The following is a 16057-nucleotide window of genomic DNA, read 5'->3' as shown; positions in this document are numbered from 1 at the left end:
GGTCTAAGCAAGTCAGTAAACTGCACCAGCGCGCTTTTAAACGTCCAAATGCACATTCTACCATCATTCTACACTTGCTCAGCCTGTAGTTGAACAGCTCCTGACTACTGTCCAGGCTGCCTGTGTATGGCTTCATGAGCCTTGGCATTAAGGGGTAAGCTGGGTTCCCAAGAATAACTATAGGCATTTCAACATCCCCAACGGTTATTTTCTGATCTGGGAAGAAAGCCCCTTCCTGCAGCTTTTGAAACAGACCAGAGTTCCTGAAGATGCCAGCGTCATGTACCTTTCCCGGCCATCCCACGCTAATGTTGGTGAAATGTCCTTTGTGATCCACCAGGGCTTGCAGCACCATTGAAAAGTACCCCTTGCGGTTTATGTACTCGCTGGCTTGTGCTCCGGTGCCAAGATAGGGATATGGGTTCCGTCTGTGGCCCCATCACAGTTAGGGAATCCCATTGCAGCAAAGCCATCCACTATGACCTGCACATTTTCCAGGCACACAACCCTTGATATCAGCAGATCTTTGACTGCATTGGCTACTTGCATCACAGCAGCCCCCACAGTAGATCTGCCCACTCCAAATTGATTCCTGATTGACCGGTAGCTGTCTGGCATTGCAAGCTTCCACAGGGCTATTGCCACTCGCTTCTCAACTGTGAGGGCTGCTCTCATCTTGGTATTCTTGCACCTCAGGGCAGGGGAAAGCAAGTCACAAAGTTCCATGAAAGTGCCCTTACGCATGCAAAAGTTTCGCAGCTGTTGGGAATCGCCCGAGACCTGCAACACTATGCGGTCCCACCAGCCTGTGCTGGTTTCCCTGGGCCCACAATCGGTGTTCCACGGCATGAACCTGCCCCATTAGCACCATGATGCCCACATTGCCAGGGCCCATGCTTTGAGAGAAGTCTGTGTCCATGTCCTCATCACTCTCCTCGTCACCGCACTGATGTCACCTACTCCCCTGGTTTCACTTTGCCAGGTTCTGGTGCTGCATATACCGCTGGATAATGCGCATGGTGCTTAACGTGCTCCTAATTGCCAAAGTGATCTGAGCGGGCTCCATGCTTGCCGTGGTATGGCATCGACATGGAAAAAAGGCGCGGAACAATTGTCTGCCATTGCTCTGACAGAGGGAGAGGCGACTGAAAACATGGCTTACAGGGAATTAAAATCAACAAAGGGGGTGGCTTTACAACAAGGAGAAACAAGAACAACTGTCACACAGAATGGCCCCCTCAAGGATTGAACTCAAAACCCTGGGTTTAGCAGGCCAATGCTCAACCCACTGAACTATGCCTCCCCCCGGTATTCCAGGCAGGACTGAATCTCCATGAAACTTTTCAAGGTGCCCCTGACAGACCTCACCGAAACGATTGTCGGCTGTTGATTTCACAGGGGAGGGGAGGAGCAAAGAATACAAAACAAATCTGGTATATTTCTTGTTTTGATCCACTCCATCTATCTTTTACATCTTTGGCTGGCAGCAGACGGTGCAGTAGGACTGCTAGCCATCCTCATCTCCTGGCTGCTCGGCAGAAGGCGGTGCAATAGGACTGCCGGCAGGACTAAAGAGAATGACCTGGTCGAGTCACTCCTATTTTAGTCCCTGTGCCCATGTCTGCCCAGATGCTCCTGACCGACCTTACCAGGGAGGCCAAGAGCACCTCGGACATGATGACGATGGTTATCAGGCTTATTGCACCGCCTGCTGCCAAAAGGCAATGAGCTGCTGTTGTGTAGCAATGCAAAAAAGCCAGCACCCAGGAGACGTACGGTGTCAGTGAGCTGAGTGGGCTCCATGCTTGCCGTGGTATGGCGTCTGCACAGATAATTCAGGAAAAAAGGTGCAAAACGATTGTCTGCCGTTGCTTTCATGCTTGACGACATGTACCCAGAACCACCTGCGACAATGTTTTTGCCCCATTTGGCATTGGGATCTCAACCCAGAATTCCAATGGACGGCAGAGACTGCAGGATCTGTGGGATAGCTAGCCTCGGCACTGTGGAAGCACTCCGCCAAGTTAATGCACTTAATGCACTGAGAGCATTTTGTGTGGGGACACAGACAATTGACTATATAAAACCGATTTCTAAAAAAACGACTTCTATAAATTCGACCTAATTTCATAGTGTAGACATACCCTAAGTTGAGTAAAGCATTAACTGACTTCGCACTTTTAAACTCAGGGGGGTTTTGTACATCAGTTGACCTGAGAATTGTACATATTCTTGACTAACCTCACTTCCTGAAATGTTGCTTTCTTTTAAAAAGAGTGTTTTAAAATCTTTTTATTGTGGTGAAGCCTACATGCTCTACAAGCCTGTAGATGCTTTGAGAAGTATTATGTACTATTGTGGTTCTGTGTTTGGGAGCAGAGTCTTGCAAACTAACAGAATCAAGAGATGCCGGGCAACCTTGCATAACAGCCCATCAACTGCAGAAGGGAGAGTGGTGTTTTGTTTAAATAAAAAAGCTCTTTTGCCCCCATGCATCTTTCTCAAGCAAGCATTATTATCTCTTCTAAAAAGTCTGTTCCTCTCCTTTGCAATCAATGTTCTCATTTCAAACAACCATCAATTTCTGATCCTCTCTCAGCAGGCACAAAGGGGCCACTTCAATACAAGTTTTTGGTTTCCTGAGAATAGACTTAATGATTCAACTATGACCTGTCATGCTTTGAAGATGGATTCTCACACTGAAGCAAGCTTGTAATAAGAAAATTTATGCAAAAAGCAATTTTCTTAGCAATCATTTCAGTATTACTTTGTTACTTATTCAAAAATGTGTGTTTAAGTAACAGCGCATATTCTCTTTTTGATTTGATCTTATCAGAGTTCCATGTGTGACCTCATAATATGTCACTATGGAAATTCAGCCTCTATATTTCACTGAAGGAACAAAGAGCAAGATGACTGCTGAAATCATGGCTTGTGCGTGCTTATCCAAATATGTTTGTACAATTACTGGTAAATACTAAGAATAAAACCATAAAAATAAACCCATTTTCAATCATTTAAAGTTTAAAAGCTTCTTCCTATATTAGAGTACATGTATTTTGGAGAGAGTGCTATCTATTTTATCCACTTTAAAACCATAACACACTTTACATAGATACTTACAAATACAGAACCTTTTCAGTGACTTGCATTTAAAAGTATACTTCCTTGACCTGTCTCCCCATTTCCTCTTTTATGATGCAATACAATTGTGCCATCAAACATCAACCAAATTAGATATACAAAACTTGTATTCTTGCCTTTCTAAACGCATGCCTGTATTTTAAGATGGCACTTTTCTTGTTCATAAAGTAATATTTATATTTTGACTAGATTGTGCCAGGCAGATAAGTTTGAGTTATGAACATAACTATTAATGCCGTCTCAAAGTCTTGTGGAACGCCGATTTTATATCGGTCACATATTTTGACATGACCTCATAAGAGAACACACACAGTGTGGTGACCAAGCCATTATGCAGTGGTGCCAGCAGACCAGCTCAGTCACAAATACATGATGAGATATCAGAATAAAAATTGTGCAGTTGGAATGAGATGTGAGAAACCAAATGAAGGTGGATAACCATAACAACACTATAAGGTGTTGGATGCACTTCCACAGGGCAGTGCCAATTAGATACTTTTAAGTTTTTGTTTCTATATGATAAACTCATGATTAGAGAGCAGACAAAGAACACAGAATAGTATGGATAGAAGATGCACTATCAGGTAACAGAAGAGAAGCAAATCAGCATAGCTGCCTACTGAGCAATTTCCTTGCCCATACTGTGATTGTTTTTGTGTTGCACTTTGAAACTGGGAAGCTCACATTCACAAAGCAACATTCTGAATTCTCTTTCCCCACCTATCAAAAAAAAAAAAAAAAAAAGAGCAGTCCAGTTTATTAAACACTCAAATAGTCACTGCATGTTCACAAAAGTTACTATACTCATGTTCTAACAAATGAATAAGGAGACAGGCAGAAATCTCTTTGGAAAAGGAGTACACTTAATAGTCAGTCAAAAGTAGAGTCATTATGATTGGAGAAATACATCATCCCGTGAAGGTCAGTGACCTTACAAATAGATTGGTTTCTTCCCTCCTAGATGAATATATTGATTATAGTTCCAAGTCAGTAAAAATAACCTATCATAGCATCTGGGTGGAGATAACACTTTTAGGATGCCAGAAGGGTTTACAATTTCTATGGCCTTGTCTACAAAGAAGCAATTCACTGGCATGGCCACTTCAGATTAACTATTCTGCTATTATTTAGCTATCCCAGAATAACTGTCCTCTGTGGAAATTACTCTGGAATAAAAGTGACTTTATAGCAGATTAGTTAGTCTGGAATAGCCTTGCTGGTCAAGTGTTCCATGCAGACAACCCCCAGTACCTACGTGCCCAAGGTAGCAGGGTGGATTGATTTAAATCTCCAACTGGAAGGCCTCAATTTAAATCATCAATTTTAAGCAACTTTTCCATTTGTACTTCAGTTATTTTTTAAAGAAAGGTGCATTCTGACTGGTTGATATAACCATTAAAATGTTGATTTACAACTAAATAGAGCCATTACACTAGATTTGGTACATTTTTTTGCACTATAAATAAGGCTGCGTGTCTGTCACAGAGGTCATGGATTCCGTGACTTTCCATGACCTCCGCAGTAAAGCAGTGGCCGGTGCGGCTAGCTCAGGGGTTGCCTAAGCAGCAGCAGTTTGGTTATGCGAGTGGACTCAGGGCCAGGTCGGGGTTGGGGTGCGGGACCAGAGCTCATGGCGGGGGCAGCGCACAGAGCTGGTGGCAGGGGCAGAGCACAGAGCTCCCCTGGCCTTCCCTTCCCCTAGGAGCTGCAGGGACATGCCAGCCACTTCCAGGGAGCTGCAGGGATCCGGGTAGGGAGCCTGCCAGACCTTCCAACCCCCCGCCCCCCAGAACCACTGGGGTGCTAGGCCACATGCAGCCGCTGCCCGGCCCACCCCAGCTGCGCCCCCTGACCTCCACCAGGAGCCCCGGCCCGCTGCGTGCGCCCACCCTACAGTACCTGCCCTACCCCAGCCCATATCCCCCCCGACACACACCTGCGGTGCCCAGCCCAAGTTTTAGTTAGGGGTATACAGTACAATGAATTTTTGTTTACGGCACGTGACCTATGCATGACTTTTACTAAAAATACCCTTGACTAAAATGTAGCCTTAAACTATAGCATTTATTTATTTAAACAACTATTAAAAGTTTAATGTTTTCAGATTCTTATTAACTGTACATTTTTAGTATGTACTAGTATTTAGTATTAGAAGATGATGAATATATTGTTTATTTACAAGATAATTAGTTTTCTACTCATGATTTGTGTCCGGATGCATTAGAAAGGTGACTAGAATTTAACTAAACACACAAAACAGCATATAAACTGTTTTAAACAAAACAAGCCCTTAATACAGTACATGACCTATTCTGCCATATTTATAAAGCTTGATACTAAAAGTTAATTTTTTCCCCTGATTTTTTTTTTTAATACAGAAGAGTAGCCTTTAACATACAGTTTGTCACAGAGGCTCATGGATTCAGCCTACTTATTTAAGAGATTATAATAAATTTAGGCCTAAAACAGATTTGGTACTAAATTTAAGGTTAATTTTAAACATATTTACTTTTAAAATAAAATAAAATATTTGTTTTTAGTTTTTGGTTTTTTTTTGTTTGTTTTTTTAAAAAGTCAGATTTGTACCCACCTTGCAAGGTAGGCATTTTTTCCAGAGGAAGTTAATTATTAAAATATTCACTCTTAGCAGAGATTTTATAACCTGCAACAGCACAGGTGAATGACTGACTGAACATCTAGCCTGTTTATTGGTCTGAATTAGCCAAGAGACTCTCAATGCTTAGTATTCTTCACACCCCCTCTGGCATACAGCCATTCAAATTAAATCCTCTATAACTACCCACTCACAATCCAGCACCAGGATTATGTGATCCTGGTCAGTTTCACACTGTGCCAACAAAAATGACAAAATCACTACTGTGCTAGAGCACAGGGTGGTCCACCAAAGCGCTTGGGGTCAACAAGACACCAATGAAGGGTAGAAAGGAGTACAGATAACAAATGAGGTGACAATAGTAACTGACCTTTCTGATAGCTACATGTTGACAAATCAAGATGGAAACACTGAAGGAGCAGAGGAGTTATACATCCATCAGGTAGAGTGTATTTTGCCTTGAGGTAATATATGAATTTGAAAATATGCTGTCCAAAATTGAAGTTGAGGTACATTTCTAGAATGAAAAATAAATCCCTATGGGTCACAGAACTGCTCTCCTTTCTCCAAAATACGTAGAAAGAAATTGGCATCAAAATCCAGTTTAAAAAAAAGGGGTGGGGGTGGCAGGCTTTGATCTGCGTTTCCTGCCCTGTTTGCCAAGGCTGTTTTTCAAAAGCAAGCTCCCACTTCCTGAAACCAAAGTCCAAGCACCTGAAAAATGGGAGAAAACTTCCACTGCTATTCCACCCACCCCCACATTTTCAGGAAAATGGGAAGGAAAGATTATCCCTTTCTCCCCCAATTTTTATTTCACAGAATTCAAAAGATAAACCTAGGCAACAGAGAAAAAGGCATTTTTAGTCAGAATGTTTAAAACGGTGTTTGCTGATGCCCATTTAAATACAATTAGAAATGCTGTGGTTAAAGAATCCTCCCAATGACCAAGACGACAATGTCTACTTCTGTATTTGTAGTGTCTAGCACAATAAGATCCCAGAAATGATTTGGGCCTCTAGCTGTAGTAGCAGGGATGATCATAGAACATTCTGAAGAAAGGATATCTTTATCAGAAGATTCAGTTCCACTGACCATTCAGTCAAGACATGGGAGATCACAATCCATTTGCTCTGAGACCTGGAAGAGGTCTTCCAGCAAAACTAGAAAAAAAACCAAGCTTGATATTTCAGTTATTTACCAAGTTATTAAAAAGGAACAAAAAACAACATCTTCCTCCCCCCCCCACATCATCTTACAGGCCACTTTTATATAGAATTAATAAATGTATAATACTTAAAAATCCATTGCAGGTCATTTTAAAGACTAGTAAGATTGACGAGGAAAATTATTCACAACAGTTTTCATGAATGTTTAGATAATAGCACTAATGTGGCCAACAAGGATGAAATATTACATATCAATCAATTTCTGTAAAGCAATTCAGTGGACAACTGAACTGACTGATTTCAAGATTAGAAAAGCATGGCATTTGGGACAAACTACTGAAGCTGATTCAAAACAACGACAACAGAAATAGAATACTTGTTTAAAAAAAAAAACAACAACAAAATACTTCAAGGAGGCCAGCAGTGAAGTGTGGCGTCTGAGTAATTATAGGTAAATATTCATCATATGAAGGATCTCTCTTACCGTAATTTTACTAATGTGATCACTGCTACCTCAATTCTTTCTACCTTCATTTTACACATTAAGCCTTATTGCTCTTTCTTGTCATATAAAATTAAAACATAATCCCCAATACAACAGTAAAACTGCTTGAATTAGAAAAAAGTATCTTTGAGCTCGTTATAATCTCTTCATTCTGAGTGGAATAGGAATCCAATACACTGCAATATTTTAAAAAGGTTTTCTGTGCTAGAAAAAGCATTCTACTAGGATTTCGCAGTATCTCTGTTGGGAACACGAACCACAACTATCAGTTGTTACCTCAGTAAGTTATCTTTTCAGTGCAAGCTGGCACCAAAAAGGCAATAGAGCATGTACACAGTAAATGGACTTGTGCAGGTAACTCTCTGTATACTACACTACATGCTTACGTTATCTCTATACAAGTTTGAATCCTTGACATAATTAGCTTAAAAGTTCTGTATATTAGAACAGAAAATCTTGAAATCCACCTGCCACACTTGAAAAGAAACTGCTCCATGAACATTACATGAAACTGACAGAACATCTAATAGGAGATCCTGATCAAATTAATTATAATATGCTTTGATTCTTTGCTACATACAACGCTGAAACATTCAGAATATTCTGTGACTTCCAGTCTATCAAGGTTGATGACTTCTCATCTGCTCTCAGTCCTCACCTCCCTTTTTATCCACTGATATGGTGGCTGATTCTCTCCATGGTTCATTCCCCTCCACACCTTGACTCTTTTGCAAGACCCATCCTGTCCATCTGCAGCCTTGGCTCAGTCACAACATCCACTTCCTTCTGCTCCCATACAGCAGAGCATCTTTGGCAAAAAGCCTGTAATCAAGCTAACTTCCTTCACTACAAATGCCATCTTCCTAAACAATTCCACTTCTCCAACTTAACTGAATGTCATGTCCTGCATTCCAGCCACCTTTTCAACATCTTCGACTCAGTCCTCAAACCCTCCCTGCCTCCATTTCTCTCTCTGCTCAGGATGAACTTGTACAAGAAAAAGTTAACATAGGCAAAAGGTGACAACTTTCCCTCTCCCTTGGCTTCCTTCCTTTCCCAATCCCCTCCTATAGCTCTCTCCTGTCTGAGACATAGAAGTTTCTTGTCTGACCTTCTCTAATCCCTCCACTTGCCTCAGTGACCCCATCCCATGCCATCTCCTGATCTCCTCTCATACCCTCATTTCCTCTTCTCCTCAACCTGTCACTCTCCTCTCGCTCTTCCCCTCACAATACAAACAAACATGCTTTAATCCAGTGGTTCTCAACCCTGGGGGTACACAGAGGTTTTCCAGGGGTACACCAACGCTTCTAGGTATTTGTCTAGTTTTACAACAGGCTACATAAAAAGCACTAGTGAAGTCAGTACAAACTAAAATTTCATAAAGACAAGGACTTATTTATACTGCTCTGTATACTATACACTGAAATGTAAGTACAATCCTTATATTCCAATCGATTTATTTTATAATTATAGGGTAAAAATGAGAAAGCAAGCAATTTGTCAGTAATAGTATGGTGTGATATTTTTGTATTTTTATGTTTGATTTTTTTAAGCAAGTAGTTTTTAAGTGAGATGAAACTGGGGAGTACGCAGGGAAAAGCAGACTCCTGAAAGGGGTACAGTAGTCTGGAAGGTTGAGAGCGACTGCTTTAAGAAAGACTAGAACAACCTTGTCCCCCCTTGCCTCTCCAACACCTTCTTCCATCTATCTGTAAGTTCATTGAACACAGACAGCCCCCCAACCTGAAGCAAATACTCACCAGCAACCACACACCACACAACACTAACGCAGGAACCTACCCCTGCAACAAAGTCCGATGCCAACCCTGTCCACATATTTATTCAAGTGACACCATCATAGGAACTAATCACATTAGCCACACCATTAGGGGCTCGTTCACCTGCACATCTATCAATGTGATATATGCCATCATGCACCAGCAATGCCCCTCTGCCTTGTACATTGGCCAAACCGGACAGTCTCTACACAAAAAGAATAAATGGACACAAATCTGACATCAGGAATCATAACATTCAAAAACTGGTAGGAGAACACTTCAACCTCTCTGGCCACTCAGTAAAAGATTTAAGGGTGGCAATTTCGCAACAGAAAAGCTTCAAAAACAGACTCCAAGGAGAAACTGCTGAGCTTGAATTAATATGCAAACTAGATACTATTAACTTGGGTTTGAATAGAGACTGGGAGTGGCTGGGTCATTACACATATTGAATCTATTTCCATAGATTATTCCTCACACCTTCTTGTCAACTGTCTAAATGGGCCATCTTGATTATCACTACAAAAGTTTTTTTCTCCTGCTGATAATATCTCATCTTAAGTACAGGTTTCAGAGTAACAGCCGTGTTAGTCTGTATTCGCAAAAAGAAAAGGAATACTTGTGGCACCTTAGAGACTAACCAATTTATTTGAGCATGAGCTTTCGTGAGCTACAGCTCATCGGTATGCATCCGATGAAGTGAGCTGTAGCTCACGAAAGCTCATGCTCAAATAAATTGGTTAGTCTCTAAGGTGCCACAAGTACTCCTTTTCATCTTAAGTAATTAGCCTCTCAGTTTGTAAGAAGAAAAGGAGTACTTGTGGCACCTTAGAGACTAACCAATTTATTTGAGCATGAGCTTTCATGAGCTACAGCAGTTTGTAAGGTAACTTCCAATTTATCTGTATGTGTTGTATGTATATATATTACTATATGTTCCATTCTATGCATCCAATGAAGTGGGCTTCAGCCCACGAAAGCTTTTGCTCTAATAAATTTGTTAGTCTCTAAGGTGCCACAAGTCCTCCTTTTCTTTTTGCAGATACAGACTAGCACGGCTGCTACTCTGAAACCTGTCATTGAACACACTGGTTACAATAGCTTTCTTTTCTCCAATTCCATCCTTGACCTTCTCTAATTTGGCTTCTGTCACTTGCACTCCACTGAAATCCCTCACCCCAAAATCTCTAATGACCTCTTCCTAATCAAAGTTTAGAACCAGTATTCCATCCTCATCCTTCTTGACCTGTCAGCCACCTTCAACATAGTCAACCATGCTTTTCTTTGAAACCTTGCCCTCCCTTGCCTTTCATGCTTCTGTCCTCTCCTGGTTCTATTCCTACCTCTGTAACTGGTACCACAGCATGTCTTTTGGTAGATCCTCTGTATCACCTGTCCAACTTTCTGTGGGGGTTCCACAGGGCTCTGTACTTGGCCCCCTTCTGTTCTCTCTCTACACCTTATCTCTGGGGAATATCATCCACAAAGACAAATTGAATGACCATCTCTATGCTCATAGATCTACCACTTCTCACCAGATATGTCTCCTTCTGACGTGTCCTTGTGGTTGTCTGTCAGCTCAAGCTGAATACAGCTAAAGTAAGAGCTGTTAATCTTTTCCACCAAACCCTCCCCATTACCCGCTTTCTCAATCACAGTGGACGATACCACCTTTCTGCCTGTTATTCAGGCCTGTAACCTGCATGTCATTATCATCTTGGATCTCTCTCTCTAGGTCCTCACATCAAGTCTATGTATAAATCTTGCCGATTCTTTCTGTATAACATCTAAGATACAGCCTTGTCTATCCATTCACACAGCTAAAACTCTTATGGGGTCTCATCTCAATCATGTCTACACTGGGGGTTAGGCCAACTTAACTACAGCATTCAAGGGTGTGGATTTTCTGATCCATAATTTTCTAATGTAGCTCAGGCCTAAAATTTAGGCTATAAGCACTTTGAGGGCAGGGACCATGTTTTTGTTCTGTATTTGTACAGCACCTACCACACATGTATCCTAATTCATGACCAGGGGTTCTAGGTGTCACAGTAATACAAATGAATAATAATAATTCAGAACACTAACTTACATTGCATGAGAAGGATAACTTCCATTTTCAAGAATTAAATTCCAGGATTGAACTTGTATCTATCAGAGTAGTTTTGGAACTTTTACCAGTCAGAGCTTTTGTTTCTTACTTTTCCATATACATCCTCAGCTACCAGATTGTTTGTGTCTTTTTCTGTTCATAAAGAGAAGTTCAGTTATTCCAGAAGTAATTCCTGATTACAGGAGCAGGCGATTTAAAATCTATCTATCCTTTCTCTCCATAGCCTGAAAAGGTGAACGTTGAAACCATGGTTCTAGTCTTTACCATTACGCTGCATCAGTAGACATCAGTTTGCTTAATATTACTGTGTTGCACAAACCCTGCTTTCCTGTCAGTGTGAAGAAGTACTGTGTGTTGCACAGTTAATTCAGCCCCACGCTAAAGATTAATAGCAGACAAACTAGCAGAAGCTACACAGTGATATGACTTCTTAATTTTTTTCTTATTTCCAAAAGCCAAAGGAAGTGGAAACTTGAAAGTTCAGAAAGGTAGCAATAGAGAGTCTAAATCTGATCAAGTCACCTGATCAAAGTTCTGCCACATATACTCAGATCTTGTCCATACACAGTAAGCTATATCCATTTAGAAACAGATATAGTTAAACTGGTACAACCTCCTAGCATGGGTACAGTTATTCAGGAATAAAGGAGCTTATAGTATATCATATAGCTTATTCCTGGTCAATATACAGTGTTACAAAAACTTTGTGTAGACCAGCCCACACACACCTGACAGGTATTGCCGCATTCACATGGGCACGAAATTCAAATTCTGCTTCACCAACTAGACTTTATTAGAGATGGATCTGAGCTACAAAAATCAGAACCACATTTTTCACACCTCAAAGCTCAGGAAGTTTTGATTCTGATGATATAGTTCAGATTTCATCTCATTTATCACATTTACAGATAATTAAACTTCAAAACACAATATCCTAATTAAAGGGATACAGCCAACTTCAAAAATAGTATTTCCATTTGAAAGTTCTGTGCCATGAAAGATTAGTGAAAAAAGTTCTATTTTCTTTTTTCTTGCACTGGAAATTTGATAGAATTTTTGCAATTTTGGTCCCTGCATACAACCTTTCTCTGTCCCTGCAAGAAGCTATTTACCATTAACCAGCAGCAACAGAGCTAGAACCGAACTGGTAAGTAAAACAGATGTATACACAGAAGAAGAAAAAGAAAAGAAGTCTGAGCATATTTTGTGTTATAATTGCTACCCAAAAGTTCATTCTAAACATAAAACAAGGAAGCAAAAAAATTCACAGCTACTTTTAAATTAAAAAAATATATCAGAACATACTATTTAAGGGAGTTCTATCAGATTTTTTTAAAATTCCTTGACAATATACCTTTGCAAAGATTTTTTGCATGTTGAAGGCTCAAATAAACAACCATATATTGATTCATATGGTCAAAGTGATCTTTGTATTATGGTAACATTTTTAGATTTCATATATATGTAGAATTAGCTCTCAACTCTCATGGTGCACATTTTTATACTCTTTGGGGTGCCTAGTAGATAAACTAAGGGGTAAAGCTAATTGCTGCAAGTTTAGGTTGCTCCCGAGGACAGCTACAGATCTCACTTATTCCTTTACAAATGCTCCAATTTCATGATCCTCCGGATGCAGAGGACCAGGCCCCATTCACATTAGGAAACTAACTTGTCAGTGACAATGGTTCATCTCCTCTAAGTCTCTCTTTCTGTAATACTGCTGAATAGTTTTGTTCTTACAGTGCCAACAGTTATACCATTTTCACCTCCTCCAGTTCAATGGTTTTCAGTAAGTCAATTTCTTAGCATAGACAGGGCTTCGGCATCTGTAAAGCACATTTTCTATGCTGAAAATCAGATGGGTCCTATGAATGAATGAATATGTCCTATCAGGAAGCTGTTATCACAGCTGTCACCGTATCAGCAGAGACAAATTGGTTAGTCTCTAAGGTGCCACAAGTACTCCTTTTCTTTGTACATCTAATGCTTTCCCTTGGGGGGAAAACTCTGGGTCAAGAGCTTGAAAGTTTTTGACTTCAAGTATGGAGTCCATTATTCCCTAAATGATTGCCTGCAGAGTAAGGGAAGTACCAGACTGTAGGCCATTAGAAGTCCTCCATTGTTACTGAAGAAATAGGATGCCACAACAGGACATCAATATGATGGCTTGCAAATTTCTAACTTTTAAACTTACAATTTACTACACCTCAACAACTAAAGAGATCAGAATCTAGTGAGGTCTGATCACGTAATCATTTAAATGTTGCATGCTTTTTGCATACTTAACATCCCTAGCATGTGGAGAGCTGACTACTTAGTCAAAATGAACTTTTGATTCTTTCACATATATGAAACTAATGTTCCACACATACAATAGCAGGATCCACTTCCACATCCATTCAATCTATCAATTTAATAAACTACATGATACTGACAGCAAACTTCAGAACCCTAGTCCCTTTCTCTGCCAACTTAAGTTTTAGTAACATTCAAACAAAGCCAAAAAAGTTTGACATAGAAACAATTAAGTCAAAGGACTTAGATACTGTACTTCAGGCCAAATTACAAAGTTTTACAAAAACAACTTTAAAAATTAATATAGTAAACTAAAGCAGTTTAGCAACTACATGGGTGACAGGACATGCTGGAAATAGTTCAGATGCAAAATATACTTTTCACTTATTGAAATGTAATAACTGCAACACATCCCAAACAAAAATCCCATTAGTTTACTTACAACTCTGAACTACTTTTCCTTGATTAAAGAACAAAATTTATATATATGTTTTGTGTGCTATTTTTTTAGCCCTTGAAAGACCTCCAGTATGTTTGCAGCCTCCATTCTCCTTCAAGTAATTTCCAATTAAAAAACACAAAAAGAGAACAAAAATGCACTTACTGAAGGTTCCCGTAAATTCTGTTTCAATATAAGCAACTCAAAACGTCTATTTACCACTAAAGGAAAGTGCCTCCTACTATAAAATAAGTCACTGAGCAACAAAGTTGCTACTTACAATACTGTGTGGGGTGCCAGCAACAGCTGAACTGAAACACCTTAAAATCATCATACACCATAAATCACCTAGGACAAAACCCTGAAAGGCGAAGGCTAAATCAAGATAAACCCAACTAGGATCCTAGGACGTTACGTGTTGTGTGATATAGAAACATTTTGTCTCTCTAACCACCAATAGATAAGGGATTGCTTATATAGCAGGAAATACCCTCCACTGTCCACACGTCCTACCCCAGCTCTTTCCAGTACCCAGCAAAGTCTGGATCCTTTATATCAGAGGTGTCCTGGCGTTTCGTTCCCCATTTGACTAGGCCACATTAGAGAGGCAGTGCCCGTTCACCCCACACACCCCCCAATCCTGAGTGTGTAGGCCCCAACAGTCAGGGACCGGGTCACTCGCACCTCCTCTCCCCCGCCCCCACCAACTCCCTCTAGGCCCCAAGAGTCAAGGAATGGGTCACTCCCCCCGCACCCCCTCTAGGCCCCAATAGTCAGGGGGTGGGTCACTCCCCCCTCCCCATTTCCCTCTAGGCCCCAGCACTCAGGAAGCTGGGCCTGCCTACGTAGAAAGCCGGGGGTTTCTCCTCTCCCCCACACCTTCCCTCCTCCCAATCTCCACAGGCCCCAGCACAGCGGGAACAGGCCAGGCCAGGCCAGGCCCCCTCCCCGCGTGTCCCCGGAGGCCGCCTAGGCCGCGCCTCCCCCTACCCGAGCCCAACCCACCTGGGTTGCCAGTCATTCCAGCTCCGCGGGTGATAGTGCTGCCTGGTGCCGATGCCGCTCAGCCGAGACCCCGGGGCTCTGCGGCTCATTACCTTGCCCGAGAGGGCATGGCCGGCCGGGCAGCGGCGCAGGGCAGGGGCGGCGGCGGCGGCTCCTCACTCGCTCCCCTCAAGCTGCTGCTGTCTCACAGGCAAGGAGGAGACGACGGCGGCGGTGGCGGCTCCGCCTGCTGCTGCTGCCTGGCCGAACGGCATGCTGGGATCGCGGGCCATGGGGCCGCCCCGCTCGCCCGCCCTCCGCGGGGCACCCTGGGACAGCGGCCATCGAACGGGGTCACCCCCGCGGGGTCACGCGGGAAACCCCCCTGTACTGGGCCGGGGCGCCCCCGCTACCCGCCGTATCCTCACAACGGGCTTCCCTAACCTTTCCCTCTCTCCGAGAGGGCACACCCAGCCGGGGGGAGTCTCCGCAGCGGGGGACTCAGCCCTCTGCCTGCTGGCCCCCGCCCGGGAGGGGTCTCCCCGTGGTGTAACTCTCCCCTGTCTCCCATTCTTTGGTGTGTTCGGGGGGTTCGCCTTCCCCTAAGGGAGCCTCCTGGCCCCCACCCACCCGAAGAGGGGGTTTATCCTCAGGAGGGGATCATCCTGTGATGAGGGTGTCTCCTATCCCCATGAAGGGCGAGTAGGGTTTCCTGCCCTCCCACCCATATTGAGGGGACTACTCCCCCAAAAGTAGTTTCCTACCTTGCCAGGTACCTTGAGGGGTCTCCTGCCTACCCGACCCAGCCCAATTCACACAGGGGTTCTTTCTCCCACATATAGGACAGAAGTTCACACCTTGGTGCGCTACAGGTATTGGGAGTGGTTAGCAGGAAGCTGGCTAAATCTACTGTGCTGGTTTCTCCTTTTTACTTCCAGCTGCTAAAATGCATTTTAAAAGATACATGATACCTTTGTACTAGTACTTTTCTAGGGAAACAACTGCTGTAGTTGCCA

The 16057-nt window shown here is 42.4% G+C and overlaps 1 protein-coding gene across 1 annotated transcript in view; it reads right to left on the bottom strand.

The window, feature by feature from the left end:
* Positions 1–15331, bottom strand: part of SMG1 (SMG1 nonsense mediated mRNA decay associated PI3K related kinase) — a 122788-nt gene extending 107457 nt beyond the window's left edge. Inside the window, exon 1 of the mRNA XM_073362322.1 lies at positions 15063–15331. Coding sequence (XP_073218423.1) covers positions 15063–15151 — 89 coding nt within the window. The 5' untranslated portion in view covers positions 15152–15331. The remainder of the gene's footprint in view (positions 1–15062) is intronic.
* Between the last annotated feature and the right edge of the window lie 726 nt (positions 15332–16057).

The sequence above is a fragment of the Lepidochelys kempii genome, chromosome 10 (assembly GCF_965140265.1).
Source record: "Lepidochelys kempii isolate rLepKem1 chromosome 10, rLepKem1.hap2, whole genome shotgun sequence".
NCBI lineage: Eukaryota > Metazoa > Chordata > Testudines > Cheloniidae > Lepidochelys > Lepidochelys kempii.
This window is presented reverse-complemented; position numbering and strand designations above follow the sequence as displayed.